Source organism: Microtus ochrogaster, unplaced genomic scaffold (assembly GCF_000317375.1).
Source record: "Microtus ochrogaster isolate Prairie Vole_2 unplaced genomic scaffold, MicOch1.0 UNK20, whole genome shotgun sequence".
Lineage (NCBI taxonomy): Eukaryota > Metazoa > Chordata > Mammalia > Rodentia > Cricetidae > Microtus > Microtus ochrogaster.
This window is the reverse complement of record NW_004949118.1, coordinates 352864-380326: the sequence shown is the minus strand read 5'-3', so window position 1 is coordinate 380326 and position 27463 is coordinate 352864. Positions and strand designations below refer to the sequence as shown.

The window sequence follows — 27463 nt, the reverse complement described above, 5'->3', positions numbered from 1 at the left end:
ACAGACATAAATCCACACACCTAGGGACACCTGATTTTTTTGACAAAGAAACCAGAAATAACATACTGGAAAAAGGACAGCATCTTAAACAAATGGTTAAACTGTATGGTTGTGAAGAATTAATATAGAAACATATTTATCATCCTGCATAAAACTCAACTCCAAATAGATCAAAGAGCTCAACTTAAAAGCAGATACCTTGAACCTGGCAGAAAAGAAAGTGGAGGATAGCCTTAAACTCACTGGCACAGGAAAAGACTTTCTGAACAGAATATAGTTAATACAGGCACTAATATCCACAATTAATAAATGGGACTTCATGAAACGCAAAACCATCTATATGGCAAAGGACACCATAATTTGGACACAGGAGGAGCCTACAGAATGAAAAAATATCTTTACAAATCATGCATCAAATAGAGGGATGATATCCAAAATATGTAAAGAAAACAACTCAATTTTTAAAATGAGGTACAAAGCTAAGCAAAGAATTCTCAAAAGAGGAAGCTCAAATGGCTGAGGAACACTTTAAAAATGTTCAACATCCTTAGTCATCAAGGTAAGGCAAATCAAAACTACTTTGAGATTTCACCTTACACCAGCCTGAAGAGCCAAGATCAATAAAATGAGTAACAGCTAATGTTGGCAAGAACGTAGGGCAAGGGGAACTCATCCATTGCTGGTAGGAGTGCAAATTTATAAAGCCACGATGGAGATTAGTGTGGCAAGTCCTCAGGAAGCTGGGAATCAGTGTACCCCAATGTCCAGCAATAGTACTCGTGAGCACATACACTAAGAGTTCAGCATCCTACTACAGAGATGTTTGCTCAACCATGATTTTTATTCATAATACCCACAAATTGGAAAACAGCCTGAATGCCCTCAACAGATAAACAGATGAAAAAAAAATGTGGTACATTTACACAATGGGATATTATTCAGCTGTCGGAAAGAACAAGGGAGGGAGGGAGAAGAGAGGGAGGGAGAAGGGAGGGAGGAGGGAGGGAACGAAACAAACTTGCAGGTAAATAGATTTAGAAAAAATTCATCCCAAGTTAACAAACCCAGACCCCCAAAAGAAAATGGTATGTATTTTTTCTTATATGTGGATATTAGCTGCTAAGTCTTCACTAACCAGGCTCTAATCTGGTAACACAGAGGTTAGTTAAGTGACTAGAGGCAGGGAATGGAGTCTTCCTAGGAAGAGGAAATAGAATAGACAGTTATGGGTGGATGTGGGCAGTGAGACCAAGAACGGAAGGATTAAATGGAAAGGGGGGAAGAAAGGGCAGGGTAAGGGAGGAAGACAGGGAGAGACAGTTAAAACTAAGAGCCATTAAAATGGTCATTTTATGGTAAAAGCATCTTAAAATATACACATATACAAAAGAACTCTAAAAGGAATCACCAAATAGGGAGACAAAGCCCAAACCAGACATCTCTAGCTATGAGATGAACCTCCAGTGTCAGAATAGGTTACATGTAATCGAGCTGTTTGCTAAAGGGGCCCAATGGAAACCCCCAAGCTTCCTAGGTTATTGCCAAGGTTATTGCTGGTTGCTTTCCAGAAGCATGTATAGAACTCACGGAACACAGAGAAGTCAAGCTGGTGCCTTCACCGCTACTGACTACTGTTCATGGCACTGGAAGGTACTCTGCATACTACCAGAGGAGAAAGAGAAACACCAAGCCTGCTTGTTACAAACCCTTGAATCTACAATGGTGACTTGTCTGCAAAATATGCCAGCGAAACAGTAGCACAATGGATGTAGGAGCAACCAGCCACTGTCTGACTGGCTTGAAGGCCCACTCCATGAGATGGAACCCATGCTTCATGCAGCTCAGGTGGCCTAGAACCTGCAACTAGACAGGTCATGGATGTGAGCGAAACCAAATACTACTGTTCTGCTAGAGGAACAAAGCAACACAACTACTCCTAATTACCTTCTGCAATACTCAAAGCTCAACCATCAGAGACGCTTTCCTCCCTGCAGGAGATGGGAACAAATACCAAGATCCACAACTGCAGAGTGTGTGGAGAGGGAAGGGCCTTGGGCCACTCAGTCCTAAAAGAAATGTCTCTATCAAATCCCTTCCCTCAGGGCTCAGGGAAGGATCCAGAAGAGGAGGTAGAAGGAGTGTAAGAGTCGGAGGGAAGGGAGGACATGCCTCTAAACACAAATGAACTCAGAGACTGTCATGGCATGTATGAAAGCTAGATGGCTTCCAAGGATGAGAGGGAAGAGGACACAAACCCCCATTCCTAACCCAGAATTGGCAATCTTCCAATTAATAACCATTTGTAAATGGAAAATTAGTTTTCTCCAACAGAGGATCACTGGTTCTACAAAACACACTAAAGACTACGCCCAAGTCAAGCAGCAGATGGCTAACACAAAATAAACTCAATGGTATTTTCAGAGTTTAGAGGGTTTTTGTTTTTGTTTTGTCTCATTATGCTTTGTGTGGGCATTAAAAAAATTTTTTTGACCTTACAGGCCTTTTGCATATATATTATGGTTTCTGGTTTTGTGTTTTTATGTGATTCTTCTGTGTGTGAATATATGTCTCTGTGGCTATGTGTGCTTCTTCTGCCTTTTCTTTGATTACCTCTTTTTCTACTCATTTTGTTTTGTCTTACTCAGATTTGTTATTATTTTACCTTACTTTATTATTTTTCTTCTTTTTTTTAGATGCCTGTTTTCTAATGAGAGTAAGAAAGGATATAGACTCAGGTGGGTGGGAGGATCTGGGAGAAATTGGGGAAAGGATTAACTGCAATGAGAATATAATGTATAAAAATCTATTTTTAATTAAAAACAGATTAGGCTAAAAAATGTATTCCACAACAATGAAAACTCACTCTTCAACTGATGTATATGGTATTAACCGTCCATTCCAAAAACACTCAAAAATAGGTCTTTTCCCTCTTGCTGCTTTCTCAAGTATGAAGCAATCATCATCATCTTCTTCATCTCTTAATTCTGCAGTAAAAAGGTAAGTGGGACAACATTTTCATATCTATAAAGCAGGAACAATTTTTGCTACATTGACATCAATTTCTGTAAGGGCATATCAAACCTGCTTCAGATAAATACCACATACGGAAAATTTGTAGTTAAAAAAGACAGATTTTCAAGAGTTCACAGCTAATATAAACGATTGCATAAACACTATCTAATATCAAGTAGGAATGCCACACCAGCTGACAAGACTGAGACAGGGTTTCTCTGTGGCTATCCTGGAACTAGCTCTTGTAGGCAAGGTTGACCTCCAACTCACAGAGATCCACCTGCCTCTGCCTCCCAAGTGCTGGGCTGCACCACCACCACCTGGCAAGACCGTGATCTTTAAAACTGTTTCCTTCTTTCTTTTCTTTCCTTTATTGTTTGTTTTTGTTGGTTCAGACAGGACTTCTCTGTCTGTCCTGAAATTCACTATGAACTCAGAAAGTAAAAGTTTCTGAAAGGTAAGAGCTTTTCTTCCAACCTGGAATTTATATACACAAAAAGTAAATATTTGTATAAATATATGAAACTGTGAAATAAATAAAGAAAAGCAGGTATATAAGATAAACAATGATAGTCCATAAATTCATTTTTAAAACAAAAACAAAGACTATCAGGAGTTATAAAAATTATAAACACTATAGTATGTAAGGAAAAACTGTTAGAACTTTTAACTAGTTTTACTAGACACTAGAAATCACTAAAAGAATACCCTCATAAATCACAAAATTCTATTTTCAGGTAACAGATCAGATTGACATACTTGATGGGAAGCATGGATCATCAGGATAAGTTTCTTTATCATATAAGAAGGGATGGTACCGGATAACCCCTTCCACCACACCATCTCCTTCAACATGAGCCTTGAACTCAAAACTATCAGATGCTGTGTTTATATACAATGTCTGCATGTCATCGTGTATTTCCCTTAGGTTGACAATCTTAGGTGTCTTTCCTTTTTCAAATAAAGAAATCTAAAATAAAAATAAATAAAAATAATTAAATTCTATGGTAACAATACTTTTCTCAGCCAAGCTTCAACAACAAAATAGGCAATACCTTCACTTGCAAAGTTAACAAAATGTACATATTTGTGCATGAGTCAATACTCAGTAAGGACTATACAATTATAAAACAGAAAGGAGTAAATCAGAACTGAAAAACAGGTAAGTCATAAGCACATTTTATTTATTTATTTATTTATTTATTTATTTATTTATTTATTTATTTATTTATTTATTATATGTACAGTGTTCTGCCTGGATGTATGCCTGCAGACCAGAAGAGGGCACCAGATCTCATTACAGACGGCTGTGAGTCACCACGTGTTTGCTGGGAATTGAACTCAGAACTTTTGGAAGAACAGGCTTAACCACTGGGCCAGGTCTCTAGCTCAGCATATTATATTTTAGCCTTCTTGTCAGAGGTAAGAAGTGGAACATTTTACGTGAGAGTCTTCCCAATGTAAGGACAAGTAAATGCAGAGTCCAGTATTAAAATGGTCTATGTACCACAAGACTTTCATGAACAAATAAGATGTCATAAGCAGACGTTATCTCTCTCTCCTTGCTTTCAAAAGCATTATGCTCAACAACAATTTTATCTCTATAGAAGAGTGAATAAAAGAAAAACCAAGAGCTGTATCCAAGGCTTAAAAAAAAAAAATCTAATAACTATTTCTCCAGGGTGAGGTCAGAGATGGCTCAGCAGTTAAGAGCGCTCTTTCAGAGGTCCTGAGTTCAATTCCCAGAAACCAGAGAGGTTCATAGCCATCTGTCACGAGATCTGGTGCCCTCTCTGGCGTACAAGCATACATGGAGGCAGACTGTTGTATACATAATAAATAAAGAAATCTTAAATAAATAAATAAATAAATAGACCATCTCCTCATTAGGTATTCAAATAACCAAAGAAATTTGATTTAAAAAACAAAACCAAAAAAAAGAAAAAAGAGAGAGCACATTATTCTAAGTACTGACTAACTTTATATTCAGTATAATTTGGAATGATAATCTATAATATCCTAAGGTGAACTTTTGTCTTACTTCAATTTCAAGATTGTTGAAAGGTCCAACTTCTTTAGCAGTACTTATTTCATTCCCTTTTGGTCCATGAATATAGTAATGATAAATATGCCTAAAATAAAGAAAAACATACTTAATTAGCAGAACACCATGGTTCACATCTTCCACCAAAAAAAAAAAAAAACCAATGTATTTCCACAATTTAATACATTTACTAGTCAAGTACTTCATCACTGGAGACAAAGCACTAGGGTCTCACGTGGGGGCCGCCTACCATTTAACTACATTATCTAGACATGTACTCCCAGCATCTTTTAAGAATAACATCCAAAGGTAAAATAACCTATGAAATCTGTTTATAAATTCAAACACAGAGTCTATCTAGGGTCACAGAACTAGGATAAACTCAGCTTTAGTTAATTCAGTCTTTATCCTATAAATTTTAACAAAAGAAAGTAAGCGTCCCAAATTCTGTCTGTTAAGGTTGTACTCAAAGACCTGGGAGTACTTTGTTAACAATCCTCAGAGTAGGGGGTTACTCTACAATTTGTGTGGTTTCTCAACCTTGGCATTAAAATTATACCAACATTTTAAAAAATTAATATTTCAACAAAATTTCATTTAAAAGATCACCAGAAATCTTTGCTGCCTTATTTTTAAAATAAAGGTTAAACAAAGTGTCCTTTATTTAAGACATTAAAATGTTTCTCTAATTATTCCTTAAGTAGAAATTTACATACTTCCTTCTCATAAATTAAAAATTAGGTTTGCCAGGCATGGTAGTACACACTTGTAATCCCAGGACTCAAAGGCAGAGCTAAGAAGAGGTCACAAGTTCCAGGCCAGCCTGAGATACACAGTGAGAACTTTTCTCTAAAGAACGAGAGGCAAAGAGAGGGTAGGAAAAAGCAAGGGAGAGAGGCAGAGAGAACAATGCTTATCACCCTAGCTACTCTCTAAAATAATACTAACATAAAGAAAACACTAAAACATCATTATTTTTCTTCAAAATTGTCAATGTTTGAGACCATACTTAAAGAACAAAATAGGCTATGTTATTCTTTATTAGAACATACTATATACATTTTGTATACATAATTTCTTCAGTGGGAAGAAACTATAAAGGGTGGCTACTATATACTTAGAAAAGAAAATCCAATTTCTTACATAAATATGTCAGGCAATTAAACAGAAATCTCAAGAAAAAAGGTATTCCTGAGTCAATTTTTTTCCTATAAAAAAACAAAAAATGTAAACTCAGTTAATATGTAAGTGTATATAATACAGACTAAAGTATAATAGACTTTGGAGTGAATACTAGATGATTTTAAATGTTAATCTTGTGAAGATATACCCATTTGAAAGGACTCCAGACCAATGAAAACTATGTAAACAATCTAATAAGAGCAAATATTTAGAGATACAGGAAAAATTAAAGTAAATCTTTTGATTTGGTCAATATACAATCAGATATACAATCAGAGATTTCATTGGAATAACAGAAAGATATTTTAGTATCTAGTATTATTTATTATTAACACTGGACATTTTAAGAAATGGTTGTACATTTCTTATTTCAATGAGCTAAATGTATTAACCTGTTAAGCACTTATTACTACGTAGTAGATATTCTTGTAGACACTGAAGATATAGACATGAATCAAAGGATTACAGTGAGAGAAAACAGAAAAAACAAGAAACAGAGTCTGGAAGATTACACCTATGGGAAAGAAGCACAAGAGTGTGACATGAGAATGGCCCTGGAGCAGGACCAACTCTCAAACTGTTCTTTACTTTGTAGCAGGTGTCAAAACACTTGTGCTTCAAAATCAATACTGAAAACATGAAGAAATCTATCTTATTTTTGAATAAATAAATGAATAACCCTTTAAAATTCAACATGAGAATAGTGTACAATGTACCAATGTGAAGAATACTAGACCAAAAAGATGTCAATATATCTCTAATTATTTCTGTCTCTAAAAGGGGCAAAGGGTAGCCGGGCGGTGGTGGCGCACGCCTTTAATCCCAGCACTCGGGAGGCAGAGGCAGGCGGATCTCTGTGAGTTCGAGACCAGCCTGGTCTACAGAGCTAGTTCCAGGACAGGCTCCAAAGCCACAGAGAAACCCTGTCTCGAAAAACCAAAAAAAAAAAGGGGGGGGGGGGCAAAGGGTGAATTTAAGCTAGGTTTCCATGCCTGTAATCCTAATACTTGGAAGTCAGAAGGGAAAAAATGGAAAGGGTTCCAGATCAGTGGGGATTCATAGCAACACCTTGTCTCAAAAAAAAAAAAAAAAAAGTAAGCAGAAACATTTCTAGAACCAAATTACTTACGTTAACTGTCGTGTCCAAAGATGGAAATAATTTTTCAAGTACTGTATGTGTTCTGGTTGCACCCCTGTAATAACCACAGCAGTAAAGCTATCTTTCTTTTTCTCCTCTACAATAAGATTGTGTAGGAATCTTTCATCATCATTTGTAATGTGAACAGAATCAGCTGGCTAAAAGGGTGAATACAAACACAACAGATTTAATCATCTATAATTAAAATCATTTTTAAGTTTTAAAGTGATTCAGATAGTTTATTTTTAATGTTTCAAAAACAATCTTTAATACTGGGCATGGTAGTGTATGCCTCTAATCCAAACATTTGGGACATAAAGGCAGGCTGATCTCTGAATTTGAACCCAGCTTAAGCTACAATCAGTTCCAGGCCAGTCAAGGCTAGGAATAAAAACGGGGTAAATAGACAAGACACACAGAGAAGCTGAGATCAGTAAACTAGGCTGAGGGCAAAGCAACAGGACCCAGAAGGTTATTATATACAGTTGAACAGGGAGGGGGTGTTACTATATACAGCTGAACAAGGAAATGGACAATTTCCTAAAATGAACAGTCTCTGTACGGGAACAGTCCTCAAAACATTAGCTTTAGAGGGAGGAAGCTACAGTAGACATTTTGTGAGCACTCTCTGATCAAGAGGAGATACTGCCATTTCCATGCACCTAACCTTCAGGGAAGGCACTGCCATTCTTCCACAGGTCAGAGGCTTTGCTCGTGTCAACAGCGCACATCCGCTAAGGACTCCATTTGCTCCCTACAAAGAGCCTCAAATCCACTCACATTCTGGAAATAGCAAATCAAGGGGAGGGAAGTTCAACTGAAACAGCTGGAAAGAACTACTCAAAGGGGGCAGGAGGGATGATGTGACAGAAAGAGAGCAATGTGTTCGTTTCCCAGCACCCTCATCAGGTGTCTTCTGGTTAACCACCAACATCTCAAGTTCCAGGGGATCAGACACTTCTTCTGGTCTGTATGTACAACTGCAAGCCCATGGACAAAGACAGCCCCCGCACAACAAGATTTAAATAAAAACAAGAGTAAGTACCACTGGTACCCAAGAAGTGTTTGCAGCTCTGAATTCAATCCTTAACACTCGGGGAAAACAACAAAAAGCAGAGCTGCTGTCAACCTGACGGACTCTAGACTTCCCAGAGGCAAGCTAGCCAAGCACACCTATGAGGAACTGTTTTGATTAGGTTACTCTCTGGGAATGTCTGTGAGGGATTGTCTTGTTGGGCTAATTACAGTGTTAGAAGACCCACCTTAAGATGCCAGGATACTGAACTAAATATTTAGAGAGCTGAGCACTACTTCAGAACCGAGGATGCAATGTGGCAGGCTGCCCCAAACTCTTGCCTACCAGAGACCTCCCTAGTTGGATGAACTTTAGTCTACAATGGTAAACCAGAATAAACTTATTCTTGATTAAGTTGCTTTTGTCAGCACACTGTATCACAAAAAATAGAAAAGACATTCAACAAAACAGCAGCCAATATATGAAGCATGTCTGGAGACTAAGCTCAGCCCTCTGTAAACTGAGGCAGATTACTGAGTTCAATGACAGCTTGGGCTATATGAGTACCAGACTATCACAGACTAACACATAAGGCCCTGACTCAGTCAAACAAGCAAAAAGCAAATATATGAACAAACTGTCTGGATTCCTCTCTATTGCTGTGAAGGGACAACACGACCACAGCAACTCAGAAAACAAAGTATATTTAGTTTGGGGAACTCATGCTTCCAAGGATTCCTTAGTAGAGTCCATGAGCATCATGGTGGGGAGCATGGCGCTGAGCAGTAGCTGAGAGCTTACATCTGCTCCACAAGCATGATGCAAAGCCTGGTGTGTTTGACATTTCCAGTGACACGCGTCCTCCAACAAGGCTATACCTCCTACACAAACAGTTCTACCAGCTGGGACAACCACTCTTAAACCACTGCATTCCACTCCCACGTTCCCACAGCTTGTAGCCCAATCATATTGCAAAAGAAACTCAGTCCACTAAAGTCTCCAAGGTCAGATGGACAGCGCCTTTAATCCCAGCACTCGGGAGGCAGAGACAGACAGATCTCTGAGTTTTACGCCAGCTGGATCTCCAGAGTGAGTTCCAGGAGAGGCTCCAAAGCTACAGAGAAACCTTGTCTCAAAAAAACAAAGACAGACAGACAGATAAAAAGGTCTCTTTCCATTTTCTGGTGTCTTCTTCGATTTCTTTCTTCAAAGATTTAAAGTTCTTGTCATACAAGTCTTCCACTTGTTTAGTTAAGATATTTTATGCTATTTGGGGCAATTGTGAATGGTGATGTTTTCTTATTTCTTTCTAAGCCCATTTATCATCTGTATAAAGTAGGGCTACTGGGTTTCTTTCTTACTTTTCTCTTTTAGTTAATCTTGTATCCTGTTACATTACTAAAAGTATTTATCAGCTATAGAAGTTCCTTGGTAGAATTTTGGGAGTCACACATGTAAACTATCATATCAGCAAATAATGATAGTTTGATTTCCTCTTTTCCGATTTGTATCCCCTTGATCTCCTTTGTTGTCTTATTGCTCTAGCTAGAACCTCAAGTACTATGTTGACTAGATATGGAGAGAGGGGACAACCTTATCTTGTTCCTGATTTCAGTGGGATCACTTGAGTGTCTCTCCATTTAGTTTGATGTTATATATTGTCTTTATTATGTTTAAGTGTGCCGTTTTGAAACTTGCAGGCAAATGGATGAATCTAGAAAATACCATAGTGAGTGAAGTAACAGACCCAGAAATACATAAAGCCTACAATTCACAATCGCAGAGAACATAGACAACAAGAAGACCATAAGAGAGACATACATGGATGTAACCAACATGGGAAGTAGAAAAAGACAAGATGTCCTGAGTAAATTAGTAGCATGGGGATCTTATAAGAGGATAGAAGGGGAGGAGGGGGAAGAGAGGGGTAGCAGAGGAAAATATATAACTCAATAAAACAAAACAAAACAAAAATTAAAGAGAAAAAAAAAGAGGGAAGAACCAGGGCACTATCACAATCTCAACCAAGAAAAACTAAAATCCAACAGTATAAATAATTCAATGTTCAGTCATCTGGGATCCACTCATGATCTTCTGGGCTCCTTCACAGGCCTTGAGTCACTTCTCCGGCTCCATCCTCTGTAGCACACACAGATTGTCTTCTAGGCTCCGACTAGCTCCACTCCACTGGTATACCACCATCCTTGGTGATCACCCCATGGTACTAGCATCTCCAAAATGTCAAGGTCTTCTATTGCAATGGGGCTGCACTTTCACCTATAGCCTCTCACAGGCTTTCCTCGTGGAGTCAAGCATGGAGGTCCATACAAGTGGCTCCATCTTGACGTAAGGTCAGAGCCTATTATTGCTCAAGCAACAAGATATTTAGCATGAGGTAAAGTTACTCTATGTCCTGCCTAGATAACAGGATGTTTGGTCTAAGGTGGAGCTACTGGATGTTTTGCTCCAAATAATAGGATGTTTGACTTAGGACAAAGCTATTAGATATTTTGAATAATAAGGAAGTAATCACCCTTGTTTGCTCCTTGTATCATGATTTTTAAAAAGTCCTTTCGTCTTCCCCTTTGGCTTGGGGTATAAAAGGTCTATAAAAAATAAACTTGAAGCAGATTCAGTATTCACTAGAATGCCCTCTCAACTCTTAAAAAAAAAAAAAAGTCGGACTGGAGAGATGGTTCCGAGGTTAAGAGCACTGACTGCTCTTCCAGAGGTCCCGAGTTCAATTCCCACCAACTACATGGTGGCTCACAACCATCTGTAATGAGATCTGGTGCTTTTTTTCTGGCACGTAGACATACATGCAGGTGGAACACTATGTACATAATAAATAAATAAAATTTTAAAAAAAAGTCTCCTCAAACTGTTACATTTTATACTTTTTACTTTGTTTTGCTCTAGATCTGCATAAGAGTGAGAACTAATATGTAAAGACAGAGCCAATATTAGTCTGTCCTGAAATCTAAGGAAATTATTCAAACATTTTAGTTTAGCCTCAGGCAGATTCTTAGGGCAGGGGCAAAGCTGCCATATTCCTTGCCAAAATATCACAAGAATGGTCTCTAGCCCAGTTGGTAATAGTGTTCCCCTCTAAAATGTCAAGTTGGGCTTTCTCCCAGCATTACTTTTTTCCAGGCTCATACAAGGATGGCCCTTTACGCACTGCTTACAGCACTCAACTGCTTTTTTAAATCCTAAGTCCTAAAGTGTCTCCACTTTTCCCAAACAGACAGACAAACAGAGCACAGCTTAGTCAGGCCTGTCATAGCAATGCCATAATACTGTATGTACAAACTTCTGGCCCTCTCCTCCCCACCTCTGCACTCCCCTTTTTTTTTGTCGGGGGGGTTTTGGTTTTTAGAGACAGGGTTGCTTTCTGTAACCTTGGCTGTCCTGGACTTGCTCTGTAGGCCAGGTTGGCGTCTGCCTCCCAAGTGCTGGGGTTAAAGACTTGCGCCACCACTCCCGGCTTGGTTATTACTGCTGTGATTTAAACACCATGTCTATGGCAACTCACAAAAGAAAGCATTTAATTGGGGCCCATGGTCTCAGAAGGTGGTAGGGTCCATGACCATCACAGTGGGGAACATGGCATCAAGCAACAGCAGCCATGGTGCTGGTGAAGTCGCTGAAGTCTGTGGAGTACGAGGCATAAACAGCTAACTAGGTATGGCATGGGCTTTTGAAATCCCATATCCAACCCTCAGTGATATACCTCCTCCAACAAGGCTATAGCCCCTAACCCTTTCCCAAAGATTCAAATATGAGCCTATGGAGGCCACAAACAACAAGAAAATAAGGAATTGGTCAAGTAGGTATTTCAATACAAAAATCACTGATTTCTGAGTCTCATTCTCAGACAAAAAAAAAATTAAACATATCATGAACAGATTTAAAGTTCAAATTGCCAGCCAGGAAGTGGTGGAACACGCCTTACACTTGAAAAACAGAGGCAGGTGGATCTCTGTGAATCCAAGGCCAGCTTGGTCTATAGAGCTAGTTCCAGGCCAGCAAGGGCTGTTGTTACATAGAAACCCTGTCTAGTTCCAGGCCAGCAAGGGCTGTTGTTTCATAGAAACCCTGTCTCGAAAAGCCAAGGAGTTCAAATCTTCACAGCTATTCAAATTCTAACAATCTATAGGGAAAAAAAATATCTGCAATTTGGGAAAAATGCTACCCAAAGATAACCAAACACTGTTTATAATTACAAGGAAACCTTTCAGGAACACTAAATGCTCAAATAAAGTGACAGTACAACCAGCAATAGAAATGTCATAAGGCTATTTAAATACCTTCTTCTGGTCTCAGGTACCATGCACACATGTAGTACAGATACAAACATGCAAACAAAACACCCATATTCTTTTTCAAATGCACTGCATATAAAAACATTTTCTAAATGAGGAGTTCTCAAGATGCTGATGTAGGATATGTGGGGTCAGAGCTCTATGCACACATATTTTCAAAGCACTGGACTATAAATATAAAGAAACTTACCAAAATGTTATCAACACCTTTCTCTGATACTTGCGAGTATTTTGTTTTCTTTCCCACACATTATTCATTTCAAATAAGACATTTTTAAATTGTTGCTTGTGTTTTAAAGATTTTTTTTTTATCATATATAGATATAAATGTGGAGGGATACATGCAAGTGTTAGGACACAGTTGTAACAAAATCTAATGCCTCTAAAGTTCCAACTTCCTCAAAATACATTATTTCAAACACTATTTTCTTACATGGTTTCTATTATTATTTTATAAATAAGATTTTAAAATTCGTATCTGGGCCAGAAAGATAGCTCAGTCAGGAAGGCACCTGACACCAACCCTGATTACCTGAATTTGATCCCTGAAACACACTAATTCATGCTGTCCACTGACATACACACAAAATAAATGAATAAAATATCAAAAAAATTTTCACACAAATTTCAACCAAGGTCTGCAACTTTTTAAGTAGTTTACAGAAAGTTTCCTAAGTTAACTTATGTGGAAAGTTTTAGCTTAAAAAAAAAAAAAAAAAAAAAGATCACCAATGATCATTTTGCTACTTTCCAAAGTAAAATATAAAACTATAAGTCAAGTCTTTAAAATCAGAAAAACATTCTGTCCCATTATGTGGTCAAAAGCATATATGTGTAATTAATTGTGAGCTGTAAAAATGTACTGTACCTTTCTGTTTCTAATGTATCCACTATATATTGCCTCTTTATTTTTTTCCTTTTTCTCAAAGTCTTCTTTAGAAAGCACAAGCTCATGAACATCCTGGGAGTCTGCAGGCTTGCTTATCATCTGTCCAACAATTGAAAAGATACATTAACCCCTTACTAGTGAGATTTGTCAATCCCAAAATACTTCATCAGTTTTTACTGGAAAAAAAAAAATCACTTACTCTGGCTGACTGTCCAACAAAGAAAACAGCCTGCTTGCCTCCAACACCAAAATAGGAAATATCACTGTTCAAGCTGCGTGGTACTGGTACTGGCCGAACATACCCGGAATGATCACTAGAAGAAAACATTGTATTAGTCAGTCTTTAAACAATCTACTTAAGAGAGAGAGGTAGGAACATCCTGGGTTAGAGGACAGCATGGGATATATACCTTAAACCTACTACCAAAAACTCAACCAACATCGCCAAATGCATTCTAGGGCTAATGATGCAATTCAGAAATAGAGCATTTGCCTAGCAAAGCCAAGACTGACCTTTAGGGCAGAGGATTCCATTATAGCCACAGAAACCTCAGCAAGGGAAGATTTGGGGTTTCACTGCATGAAATGTCAAATCAGCTGATCACAAAAGTTCAGTGAGCAAGCAGACTTCAGTGGTAATACAGAATAGCAAGCTATTTAAAATTTCTAGTTCTCAAAAAAAAACAAATTACAAGCCAAACAAATTTTGACATACAGTCCCTGACAGGAAATAAGGCAGCTGACAAAACCATCATAGAAGAACTGAAAAGATGGCTCAGTGGTTAAAAGCACTGGCTGCTCTGTCAGGATTGAGGTTCAGTTCCCAGTTCCTACAAGATGGCTCACAACTGTAACTGCAGTTCCACTAGATCTAAAGTTCTCTTCTGTTCTCCATGGACACCAGGCATGCACATGGTACAAGAACATAAAATAAAATTTTAAAAATCATTCTGATGAATACTATCAAAGAAATAATTCACTAAACACAAATTTAAAAAACTCTATTTCATGTCCAAATAACAGAAACCATAAAAGTGATCCACCCAGGTGGCTAAATAGATGGCTCAAATGCTAAGAGAACTGGCTGCTCCTCTAGAGGTCCTGAGTTCAATTCCTGGCAACAACATGGTGGCTCACAGGTGTGTAGGATGAGATCTGGTGCCCCTTGAGGTGTAGGCATGTATGCATGCAGAACACTGTATACATAATAAAAATCATTTTAAAAATAAGTGTTCCAGTAAATATATCAATAAAAATTTTTTAAATCTACAATATGCATTTGGAAATAATAACTAAATTTATGGAAGTTGATGGATCATGAACAACTTTAAATTGGTAGCAGAGTGACCCTATAAACTTATACATAAGTTGAGTTTATTTAGTTTGAAGAATAAAGCAGTTTACTAGTATAGAATCTGCCTTGTATGTGTGAAGCTACAGGTTTACTCTTCAGTGCAGAAAGTGGAAGAGGAAGGAAGATGAACAAAGGCCTCTGAAGTCTACAGATTACCATAGCACCTAAAATGTAAGGAACTGCAAAAGATAGAAAAGTATTTGGAGAAATGATAGACTATGCTTACCAAATAAGGAGACTTACTTAACAAATAAGAGAACTTGAATTAATTCCAGAGAATGAAATGATAAAGAGCCATAGCCTAGACACATCAGAGTTTAACTTCTGAAAATCGGAGAAAGAAACCAAGCTGGTGGATATGTGGATAATTCCACAACTTGGGAGGAAGAAGCAGGTGGACTTCTCTGAGTTCAAAGCCATCCTGGTCTATATATCGAGTCCCGGGCCAGCTAGGGCTACAGAGTAAGACTCGTCCTCAAAAGTGAGTGAGAACAGAAGAGAAGGAAACATCTCTGTGCACTAGAGACAGCAAATCGGCAGTAAGCCAGACTAGATTATTATAAAGCAAGGTGCTGATCATACCTAGAAAAACTAAAAACTGAAAAATGAACCACTGCCACCTGTTAAAAATGTATTAGTGGGACTGGAGAGATGGCTCAGCAGATAAGTGTACTAGCTGCTCTCTTAGAGAGGATCTGAGTTTGACTCCCAGAACCCACATAGTGGATCACAATCATATGTAGTTCTAAGCCTAGGAATCTGATGCCTTCTTCTGGAGTCTGAGGGTAATGCACAAATGGTGGATTGACATACCTACGGACAACACACTCATACATGTAAAATAAAATAATATATATATATGTATGTGTGTGTATATAAGGTTCTTACATGAATATAAGGGTATTAGGAACTGAACACGACTCACAACTAACTATAACTACAACTGTAAGGGATCAGACTCTCCTGGACCCCACGGGTACCTACACATACATAGTAAGCATACACATACACATAAAATAAGAACTGATGAGCCGGGCGATGGTGGCGCACGCCTTTAATCCCAGCACTCGGGAGGCAGAGGCAGGTGGATCTCTGTGAGTTCGAGACCAGCCTGGTCTACAGAGCTAGTTCCAGGACAGGCTCCAAAGCCACAAAGAAACCCTGTCTCGAAAAACCAAAAAAAAAGAACTGATGGTAGGACTCACATGTGGGTATATTACTACAGAATTTCAACTTTTACATGTTTGAAAATATTCACATAAAATATTAAGGAAATGAACAGTGCTAAGAAAGATTGTCAACCATTCTACAAAAATTTAATTCTACCCCACATGCAAAAAAGGAAAACACACAAAAAAGAAAACATAGAAACACCTATCAAAGAATGAAGAAGCCTGGATAGATGGAAAAGAGAAAAAGAATCTAAATAAAACACTAGAATAAATGTAGGTGTATAGACGGATAGATAGATAGATAGATAGATAGATAGATAGATAGATAGATAGATAGATAGATAGATAGATGAAGAATAGACAGATGACAGACAGATATATGATAGAGAGGCATCTCTCTAGAGCTGGAGAGTTGGCCCCCAGACATCGGTGCTCAAAACCAACTTTGTTTTTGTTAGGTTTTCTTCCTTCATCCACCCACCTACCTGGACAGTCTCACACTATGGCAGAGGTTAGCTGGGTAATCCTCATTCCTTCAACGTGAATTGAGAGTACTGGGAACTACAAAGATGGCTCTGCAGTTAAGAACACTTGGTGCTCCTCAGAATACAGGGAATCAGTCTCCAGCACCAACATCACGCAGCTCACAGACCCCAATAACTCTAGCTCCAAGGGATCTGACACCCTCTTTAGGCCTCAGTGGGCACTTGAAGATACATGCACATACACAGATGCTGGTGTGCACACATTAAATCTACAAGTATTAGAATTACATGCAAACTGGCTTCTTTCTTGGAGAAGTCTCAACTCAAATGTCACAACAGCCTTTTCTCCAACCACCTAAGCTAAGCAAGGAAAACATCCATCAGTTCTGACACCTTACTGTAATTGGTTGTTTTTATTCTTTTGGCTCTTTGTTCTTGGGGGGCCCGGCTCCCAGCTACCAAGTAAATACACATAGAGGCTTATTCTTTCCTATGAATGCCCAGTCTTTGTGTGGCTTATTGCTAGCCAACTTTTCAACTTAAGTTATCTCATCTACTTTTTGACCCCTGGTTTTACCTTTCTCTTGATGTAGGTGGGTCTTCTGTCTATGTGTTACTTTCATTGGTCAAATAAAGAGACTGCCTTGGCCTTTGATAGAATAGCAGCTTAGATAGGTGGAGCAGACAGAACAGAATGCTGGGAGAAAGAAGCAGAGTCAGGCAGATGCCATGATTCTCTGACCCGAGACAGACGCAAGTTAGGATCTTTCCTAGTAAGCTACCACCTTGTGGTGCTACACAGATTACTAAATATGGGTTAAAGCAGATGTGAGAATTAGCCAACAAGAGGCTGGAACTAATGGATCAGGCAGTGTTTAAATGTTAAATAATTACAGTTTCCGTGTAATTATTCTGGGGCCAAGCTAGCTGTGTGGGAGCCGCGCAGGACTAAAAGCAGGCCTGCTCGCCTCTTCACTACATTCTCTATTTCTATATACCTTTCTTTACTTCTTACTCCATGTCTGCCTGGGCGGTTAGCCCCTTTTCTCCTCGTTCCTTCCCTTTCTTGTTCCTTGATTTCCCTTATCCCAGATTTTTCCTATTTATTCTCTCTGCCTGCCAGCCCCACATACCCTTTCTCATGCTGTACATCATCAGGTGTTTTAGACAGGCAAAGTATCACAGCTTCACAGAGATAAACAAATGTAACATAAAGAATGCAACACATCTTTGCATCATTAAACAAATGTTGCCCAGCATAAACAAATGTAACACATATTAAACTAATATTCGACAACATTACATTTTCTTCAGTTCTAATCAAGAATTTAAAATGTTTATAACTATGACATGAGTTAACATTTGTTTTTCTTAATAAAACAAATTATAAAGCTATGATCTTCTTTTTTCCATAGCCTGTCTCTTATAACATCAACCTTGCATCAAACTGAAACTGAAATGCAAGCAGAAAAAGAACTAATAATTATATCTACGTAAGTGGATGCCATGGTCTCAAGGATAACACATGATGATGCTGCAGAAGTTGGAGTGGGTCACGGACTAGGACTGGATCCGAAATTATTTCCAGGTACTAAACATGCATGTATGTAACACACATACACACATACATAATTAAACATGCATGTGTGTAATACACATACACACATACATAATTAAACTGAGCAAAGGATGACTTTTACCAAAAATAGAAATTTAACTTTTGCCGGGCGGTGGTGGCGCACGCCTTTAATCCCAGTACTCGGGAGGCAGAGGCAGGCGGATCTCTGTGAGTTCGAGACCAGCCTGGTCTACAGAGCTAGTTCCAGGACAGGAACCAAAAAAAAAAAAGAAATTTAACTTTTAAGTTGTTAAAAAAAACTGGTTATGGTGTAGAGAAAACTCAGTATCCTTTGAGTCCAGTGAAGGTTTAATTTTAGTAATTTAGATGGACCAGTTAAATCTATCAGAAAGGTGGAAAGTTAATTTTCTGGATCCCTTCCCCGAGTTTATTGTCAACTTCCTTTATCTTTTTGTTTATGCCAAACAGATACAAAATCCTGTCCTCAGACTATAAAAGCATAGTGTTTTCATGTAAGTGTTTAAGTTTGTTTTGACATATTTTTCCCTCTTTTCTGAGGCCCGGTTTCTCTGTGTAGCCCTGGCTGTCCTGGAACTTGCTCTGCAGATCAGGCTGGCCTCAACAGAGATCCACCTTCTCTGCCACTGAGTGCTGGGAGTAAAGGTATGCACCACCATGCCACTTCACATTGGCTTTTTAAACACTCTTTTAAGTGTCATATATTCATGAAAATATCAGAAAAGAATGATTATAGATAAGTGCTATACCAGGAGTAATAAATAACTAAAATAACAGCTCGTGGCTATTAAATGCTTACTGTATGACAGGCACTATCTCAAAATTTTACATTTTTATATCAGAACAATAGCTCAGTTTCCACAAAACCTTGAGAGACTGTGCACCTTTTCTAAGTATGTAACGTGACATACAGAGAGGTAAAGTACCCAACAATAAATGGCCAGGCAAACCAGACCAGTCAAAGGACACTGTAATCTTTGTTTTTCTCTCCACTATCTGTCACACAGGGCTGGAGGACCGAGGTGCCGCTCAGTGTCGGGCCCCTGCCTAGCATGCACCACATCCTGGCTTCACTGCCCATGCCACAAAATGAGGTGAGTCACTGAAAATCTTTGCTCATATGATGAAATCCCAAGAAGGCTAAAATGGATTACCAGCCGAGTTGCCATGCCCAGCTTTCCTGTGCTGAAAGCACTGTCTACACGCGTGTTCTGATACAAACATGGATTCTATTCCGAAATAGCTGTGACAATCTGAAAAACTGAGCCTCAAAGTAAAAATACAGAATATTAGTGAATCACATGTAATTCTAGACATTTTCAAGAAGTATGACATGATTTATACAGATTACCCTAAACACCATTCTACTGTCCTAACAGTATTCAGTATGTTAATATAACTCTCACAGACCTCAGGAAATACAAAACTCTTCAGGAGAAAAGCACAGTGTTCTGTTTTGGAGTATTTATCACAAAGCCCTGTAATAGAAACAAGCTCTCTAATAAATCCTCTATAACTAAGGGCACCCAGACATCACTAAAAAGGAAAAAGCATGGTTTTGCTAACCTTTCAAAGTCACCTTGTCTTGTAAACTTTGACAGCCTGTACACAGCCCAGTTGTTCAGTTGTTTGGAGGTCATTCCTCTCCCATTATCAACCACTGCAACGGCAGGTTTTCCTTGAGTTTCATCAAAAAGCTACGAAATAAAGAGACAGGAAATGCCAATCAATACTTAAAACATGAGGTTGAGTATGAAATTCAAAGGATCACTCATATCACTGGTATAAGTAAAAAAAATTACAACTCTCTTAAAGCACTGAGTTATATCTAGCAAAAACCCTAGATTTCTTAATGTTTTTAACCTAGAAATACCATGTCTTAGAAGTAAACTTAAGGAAAGAATCAAGGCATATATAAATATACACAATTCCCACATTGCTTCTCATGGCAAAATACAGGAAGAAAAAGAAGACAGACTCCATAACTAACACTGTAGCTAACAAAACCATCTGCATTAATATCAGAAAATATTCATGTTGTATTTATAATTGCAGTGTTACAAAAGAAATTATAAAACGTAAGTACATAAACACATATATAAATAAGCACTTACATAAAAGAAACTATAAAAATTATAACAAGACATCAGATAATTAGTTCTAAGTTTTATTTCTAATTTTTCCAATGTACTACTAAAAAACAATTCTTTATGCATAATTTTCTTACCAATTTGATCTGAATTCTTCTAACACCAACATTGTGAGAAGTAGCTGACAATGAATTGTCAATTAATTCTGCGAGAGCAAATGCTAGAAGAGATTAAGAAAACACCATTTCACCCTTTCATCCCAAACAGTTTATATAAACATTCCAGTAAAAGGAACTCTCAAGCAACCACTGTTTATTTCCCAAAGAGCTGCAAGAATTAAGTATCACCCTGAGTCTAATGTTATGCATAATAAAAAGTTTCATCACAACCACTACAAGCATGAAAAAGATTAGGCACTAATCTGAGCAACCCAATAAATCCTTGTATCAAAACAGCAGCAGTGAAAAGGTGCTGGTTTAAGCTGGGCAGTGGTGGCCCATGCTTTTAATACCAGCATTTGGAAGGCAGAGGCAGCCAGATCTCTGTGAATTCCAGACCAACCTGGTCTACAGAGTGACAGGCTCCAAAGCGACACAAAGAAACTCTATTTCAATCCACCCTACCCCCAAATAAAAGGGAAAGGGGCTCATTTGAGAAGCTAGTCTAGTGGAGAAAGGCCTGTAGTCTTTACCAGGAGGCTAAGACAAGAGGATTATAAATTCAAGGTCTGCCTAGGTTACAAAGTGTGTCCAAGACCAGCCTATAATTAGTGAGAATATGCACGTGTACACACACACACACATGGTTAGAGAATTCTAAAGACTAGCGACTGGAGAGATGGCTCAGCGGTTAAGAGCACTGATTGCTCTTTCAGAGGACTCAGGTTCAGTTCCCACATGGCAGTTCACAACTGTCTGAAAATCCAGTTCCAGGGGATAAGACACCTTCACACCAATGCACATAAAATAAAGATAAATAAATCATAAAAAAAAAAAGAATTCTAAAGACTAATGTATCATGTTAAATGTCAGCCAGTTGTGGCAATTTGAATGTCACCATAGGCTCATGTGTTTGAATGCTTGGTCTACAGTTGGTGGAACTGTTTGGAAAGGATTATGAGGTGTGGCCTTGTGTCACTGGAGGTAGGGTATGAGGTCTGAAAAGACTCCTGTCATTCCCAGCGTGATGTGGGATGCTATGCTATGAATATCATTGGTTAATAAAGAAAGCTAGCTTGAGCCTATAGCAGGGCAGAACATAGATAGGCGAGGAAAACTAAGCTGAATGCTGGGAGAAAGAAGGCAGAGTCAGTGAGAAGCCATGTAGCCACCAGAGGGGAAAGACGTGAGCTGCCAGTTAGAACCCTGCCGGTAGGCCACAAACCTCTTGATAAAATATAAAATAATAGAAATGGATTACTTTAGGGAGGGGAGCAGAGAAAAATGTATAGCTCAATAAAATCAATTTTAAAAAAGGAAAGAAATGGGTGAATTTAAGAGAGAAGAATGAGCTAGAAATATGCTTAAGCTATTGGCCAGGCAGTGATTTAATAATATAGTTTCTGGGGCTGGAGAGATAGCTCAGTAGTTAAGAGCATTGCCTGCTCTTCCAAAGGTCCTGAGTTCAATTCCCAGCAACCACATGGTGGCTCACAACCATCTGTAATGAGGTCTGGTGCCCTCTTCTGGCCTTCAGGCATACATGCAGACAGGATATTGCATACATAATAAATAAATAAATTTAAAAAAATAATATAGTTTCTGAGTGATTATTTCAGGAGCTGGGCGGCCGGGAACAAACAAGCAGTCTCCTACTACAGCAGTGTGCCCTCTGCTTCATGTCTGAAGATCAAGGTATGAGCTCTCAGCTGCCCACTTCTGGGCCCTCATACTGCCATCAAAAATGCTACCCCTCTGAAATCATAAGCCCAATGAATGCCTTGACCATGGTGATTTGTTGCAGCAACAGAAAAGGAACTAAGGCACCTGGGATGTGAGCACACCAGAGGCTGAGGCAGGAAGACTGCCAGGAGTTCAAAGAGAACTTGCACTCCCAACCACAGTTTCTATGATGGTTTAAATCATCAGTTCCACAGGATCTAGAATCAGTTTGGAGACTGTGGGAATATCTATCTGTGAGTGCATTTTTTTAAAGATTAAGTTAATTAAGTAAAAAGACCCACCCTAGCAGCCAGGCTGAATAAAATGGATAAAGCCAGGTACGCTAGTTTTTACTGTGAACCTGACACAATCTAAAGTAGCCAGGAAGAGGAAGCCTTCCTAGAGGACCTGCCCAATGAGAGTGGCCTGTGGGCATGCCTGTGAGACACTGTCTTTATTGTGACTGATGTGGGAGGACCCGGCCCCTAAGGTGACTCCATCTCTAGGTAGATGGTAGCAGAAGGAGCCAGTGAGAAAGCTAGAGAGTGAGTCAGTCAGCACCATTTCTTCATGGTTTCTCCTTGAGTTCTGCCTGAATTCCTGGCCTGACTTCTCTCAATGGATTTTGACTTGGAAGCTAAAGATAAAAATCAATCCTCTTCTCCCTTAAGTTGATTCAGGTTATAGTGTTTATCAGAACTGCAAGAAACTAAGACACTAGGGGAGTATGAACGTTCAGCCTTCTCTGCTTTCTGACGGGGAAGACCGGGACCAGCCTGCTTCCTGTTCCTGCTTTGTCTTTTTGTCTGTGATGAAATGTAAAACTGAAAACAAGGACAAACATGCTTTTCCTTAAATTATTTTTTGCCAGGTATTTCATCATAGTAACAGAAAAAAATTTATATTTTTACTATACAAACAAAACCAAAATCAATGTGTTACATAATGCTTTCACTATTTTCTCCAAATTAAAACATTCCCTCCTACAAACCCTCAAGACCTAGGAAGTAAAACTGACAAGGCTCTAGACTCAATAGGCCCAAGCCAGACATGGTGGCACACATCTTTAATCTCAGGACTCAGAGCAGAAACGGAGATTTCTGTCAATGTGAGGCCATCCTGGTCTACATAGTGAGTTTTAAGCCAGCCAGAGCTACAAAGTGAGATTCTGTCTCAAAAAACAATAAACAAACAAAAAAACAAACTAGGCCCAGAAAGCTCTTGAATTTTACAAGATTCCCCAGAGTTATCTCCAACGTTATAAAAGCAATAGGCAGTTGAGCTGAGCTATCTCTAAGTTGCACAGGGAGCTGCAAAATAACAGCTTTCAATCGCCATGCAAAGTGGGCTTCTTAGTGACACAGTTGCTTTTAAATCACTCATGCTCCTATAAGCAACCATAATAAAGTCACAGGGCTTTGCTAAGCTAGACTATGTTGGGATGGTTTCTTTGGTTGTATCTGTTCACACCTCTTCCAGAAAATCCATACAAGTGGCAAGACATGTGTCCATGCTACTGATTCCCAGCATACTGCCAACTTTACATTCAATTCATTATTGGCAGCACTATTTTATATTCTCCTCCCTAAAAAGCAACCATTCAATCATTTCTCACTTTTATTTCTCTAAAAAGAAACAATACACAGGGTGGTGGCAGAGCACACCTTTAATCCCAGCACTCAGCAGCTCTCCGAGTTTGAGGACAGCCAGGGATATACAAGAAAACCAAGCCGGGCGGTGGTGGCGCACGCCTTTAATCCCAGCACTCGGGAGGCAGAGGCAGGTGGATCTCTGTGAGTTCGAGACCAGCCTGGTCTACAGAGCTAGTTCCAGGACAGGCTCCAAAGCCACAGAGAAACCCTGTCTCGAAAAACCAAAAAAAACAAAACAAAACAAAACAAAACAAAAAAAAAAAAAAACCAGACTTGAAAAAATCAAAACAAAACAAACAAACAAAAGAAGTAAAGAAGAAAAAGAAACAATACATGCCTGTTATCTAAGAACTTGGAAGACTGAAGCAAGAAGAATTTGAGTTTGGGAGCAAGCCTGGGATACACAGTGAGACCCATCTCAAAATACAAAACAGAAAAAGAAAGGAAGGATGGTTATACCAAATTTTATCTTCATTTCACAAAAATTTAACCCAACTAAAACTCACTGACCAACATAATAGCTCTCTGGCAAGTGCTCTAAGTACTTAAGTGACAACCAGATTGGTAAGCAAATTTACCACAAATTAGGTATGCATATGGATCAGGCTTCTGACAACAATAACTAGGAAATAAAGACATAAGAAAGAAAAAAGTACAGAACTTAATTTAAAAAAAAAAAAGGGAAAAAGGTCCAGGTGGTAGCACACCTTTAATCCCAGCACTTAGGAGGCAAAGGCAACTGGATCTCTGTGAGTTTGTGGCTAGCCTGGTCCTAGTTCCAGGACAGTCAAGGCTACACAGAAGAAACCCTGTCTCAAAACACTATACCTCCTCCTACCATCCCACCTCCACAAAAGGGAAATGGAACACTGAGACAAGTTTGAATTTCTGCCTCTAGAAATATATACAATTTAAATGCAATGCTTACTCTATCAAATTCAACCAATAGCAATGTTACATAGGAAGCAAGAATAGACACTCTCCTTAATGACGAAGAGGCTAGAAAGTCAGAGGTAAAGCTTTTGTTTCACCGTCATACATACAATGAAAATCAGATCTGCCTACTCAAAGAAAATATACAAAAGAAATGATGAACATGACTTGAAGACATGGCTGCAACAAAGCAAGGAAGAATCGGAAGCAAAGGAAAGAAAGAAAAGATCTTGGGACATACTTAAGAGTTAAAGAAGTCAAAACCAGAGTTTCAGCAGAGATTCTCCACATATTGATGTCATCATGGCATAGCTGAAAACCAGTACAGTGAATCTGTACACTAGTAACTAAGCTACATTGACAGTTTTTACAATCAATGTATTTGTTGAGTACACAGTAAATATTCAGAAATTTATCCCCAAAGAAGTTATTTAAAGTTGACTCAGAATTCACACATTTAAGCACCTCTCATCTGCCAGGCACTGCTCTAGGGACTGCATAATGCAAAGATTCTATTCCTATGAGTTCAATATTTCACAGGAAGGTGGGAAATAAAATGCAATCATGGACAGGTAGACAGCTCATTACGTAAAGGTGCATGTCATCAAGCCTGACTACCCGGGTCCCATCGCTAGGCTCACATGGTAGGAGAGAAGCAGCTCCTCTGAGCTGCCCTCTCATCTCCACATGCACACACGCGCACCTCTGTACATATGCCCTCACACATACAAGTAAATAAATAAATGTAAAGTTTAAAAATTATAAACACACCTTCATTCTCAGCACTCAGGAGGCAGAGGCAGGTGGATCTCTGTGAGTTCAAGCTCAGCCTGGACAACAGCCTGGCCACATAGAGAAACCCTAAATAAATAAATATATAAAATTTAAAAATAAATAAAAAAATAACATAATCACAGTAGGATGTGGTGGTGCCAATCTTTATCCCAGCACTCGGGATACAGAAACAGGTGGATCTCTATGAGTTTGAGGTCAGATTGGTCTACACAGCAGGGGATCTGGGGGGGTTCTGCTACAAAGTGAAATCCTGCCTTAAAAACAAAGGGGGCTAAAAACAGAAGAGAAAAGAGAGAGAAAAGAAATGATTACAGTAAATATGGTGGTTTGAATAATAACAGCCACTACAGACTTGATCCCTCCCCAGTCGGTGGAACTATTTGAAAAAGGACTAAGAGGTGTGGCCCTGTTGAAGGAGGCGTGTCATTAAGCCTGGACTCCCAAGTTTCAAAGGCCCATACCATTCCATTCAGCTTCTTCCCACCTCCAACTTGTGGGTTAGATATAAACTCTCAGCTACTGCTCCAGCATCATGTCTGCCTGTTCCACACCCTCTGGAACTCTTAGCCCCAACTTAAATGCTTTCTTTTTAAGTGGTCTTGGCCAGCCATGGTGTCTCTTCACAGCAACAGAAAAGCAATTAAGACAGTAGGTAGGTAAATTCTACAGCCTATTACAAAGTAGCACATGCTATAGAGTAAAATGAGCAAAGAGATCAAATAGCAAAGGCATAGGTATACAACTAATTTAAAATAAAAATAAATCTTTAAAGTTTAAGCTGGATGTGTTGTCATATGCCTTTAATTCCAGTACTCAGGAGGAAGAGTCGGGAGGATCTCTGTGAGTTTGAGGTCAGCCTGGTCTACAGAGTGAGTTCCAGGACAGTCAGGACTACACAGTGAAACCCTGTATGGTAAAACAAAACAAACCAACAAAAAATCAACTAATAGGAAAAGTTCTGAAATGATAAGCACCAAAGTGTTAGTGATGATTATATTCAGATCGTAGCAATATGGTTTTTTTCATATTCTATTCACTTATCTTTAATTTTTTAATTTTTAACAATAAAACACATTTAAGAAAAAAGAATTTGGAGCTGGAAAGATGGCTCAGTCTATTAACAATACTGGCTGCTCTTCCAAAGGACCTGAGTTCAATTCTTAGCACCCACAACTGTCCGTAACTGCAGTTCCAGGGGATCTGGCATCCTCACACAGACATGCAGGCAAAACCCAATGTACATTACAAATAAATAATTTTAATATGATTTATTACGAACACATTAATAGCATAAAGTACTTTGACAGAGTCTAGGAATAAGTTCTGGTAAACCATCTCATATAGTCTATAAGGATAAACCAGTAAGGCTATAAAAGTTTAGGAAAAGATTAAAGACATCTATTTTTTATATTTTATCTGTATAAATTTACAAAGTAAGATCTGATTATAACTCAGCAATAGAATGTTTATCTTATTATGTGCAAGGCTCTGGATTTAATCCACAGTTACTAAATACAAATAAATAAATGGAAGGTAAAGGGCATTTTCATATCTGGAGGCAGTTTACAGCAAGACAAGAAGATGCTTAACTGCAAGATAAAGTGCATCCAGCTCTATTAATGGGCTCAATGTTTACTTTATTTTTACTTAAAGTTGACTTCTGTGCTGGAGAGAGGGCTCAACGGGTAAAACATCTCCTGTGCAAGCTTAATAACTTTGGATCCCCAGAACCCACGTGAAAGCCGGGGTGCAGTAATGCACACACCTGTAACCTCTGTGCTCCTACAGCACAGACTAGAGACTCTGGCAGCCATAGCACTGCACATGGTAGAAGACAAGGAGTTGTCTTCTGACTTTCACATGTACACTGTGGCACACACATATCACACATAATTAAAAT

The 27463-nt window shown here is 38.7% G+C and overlaps 1 protein-coding gene across 2 annotated transcripts in view; it reads right to left on the bottom strand.

The window, feature by feature from the left end:
• Positions 1 to 27463, bottom strand: part of Smchd1 (structural maintenance of chromosomes flexible hinge domain containing 1) — a 143744-nt gene that overhangs the window by 98972 nt on the left and 17309 nt on the right. For both annotated transcript variants that reach the window (XM_005367548.2, XM_005367549.2), the window contains exons 4-11: positions 20441 to 20523; positions 19780 to 19910; positions 13805 to 13919; positions 13585 to 13704; positions 7368 to 7534; positions 5054 to 5144; positions 3772 to 3982; positions 2864 to 2984 (exon numbers count right to left, since the gene is read on the bottom strand). In XM_005367548.2, the coding sequence (XP_005367605.1) occupies positions 2864 to 2984; positions 3772 to 3982; positions 5054 to 5144; positions 7368 to 7534; positions 13585 to 13704; positions 13805 to 13919; positions 19780 to 19910; positions 20441 to 20523 (1039 nt within the window). The remainder of the gene's footprint in view (positions 1 to 2863; positions 2985 to 3771; positions 3983 to 5053; positions 5145 to 7367; positions 7535 to 13584; positions 13705 to 13804; positions 13920 to 19779; positions 19911 to 20440; positions 20524 to 27463) is intronic.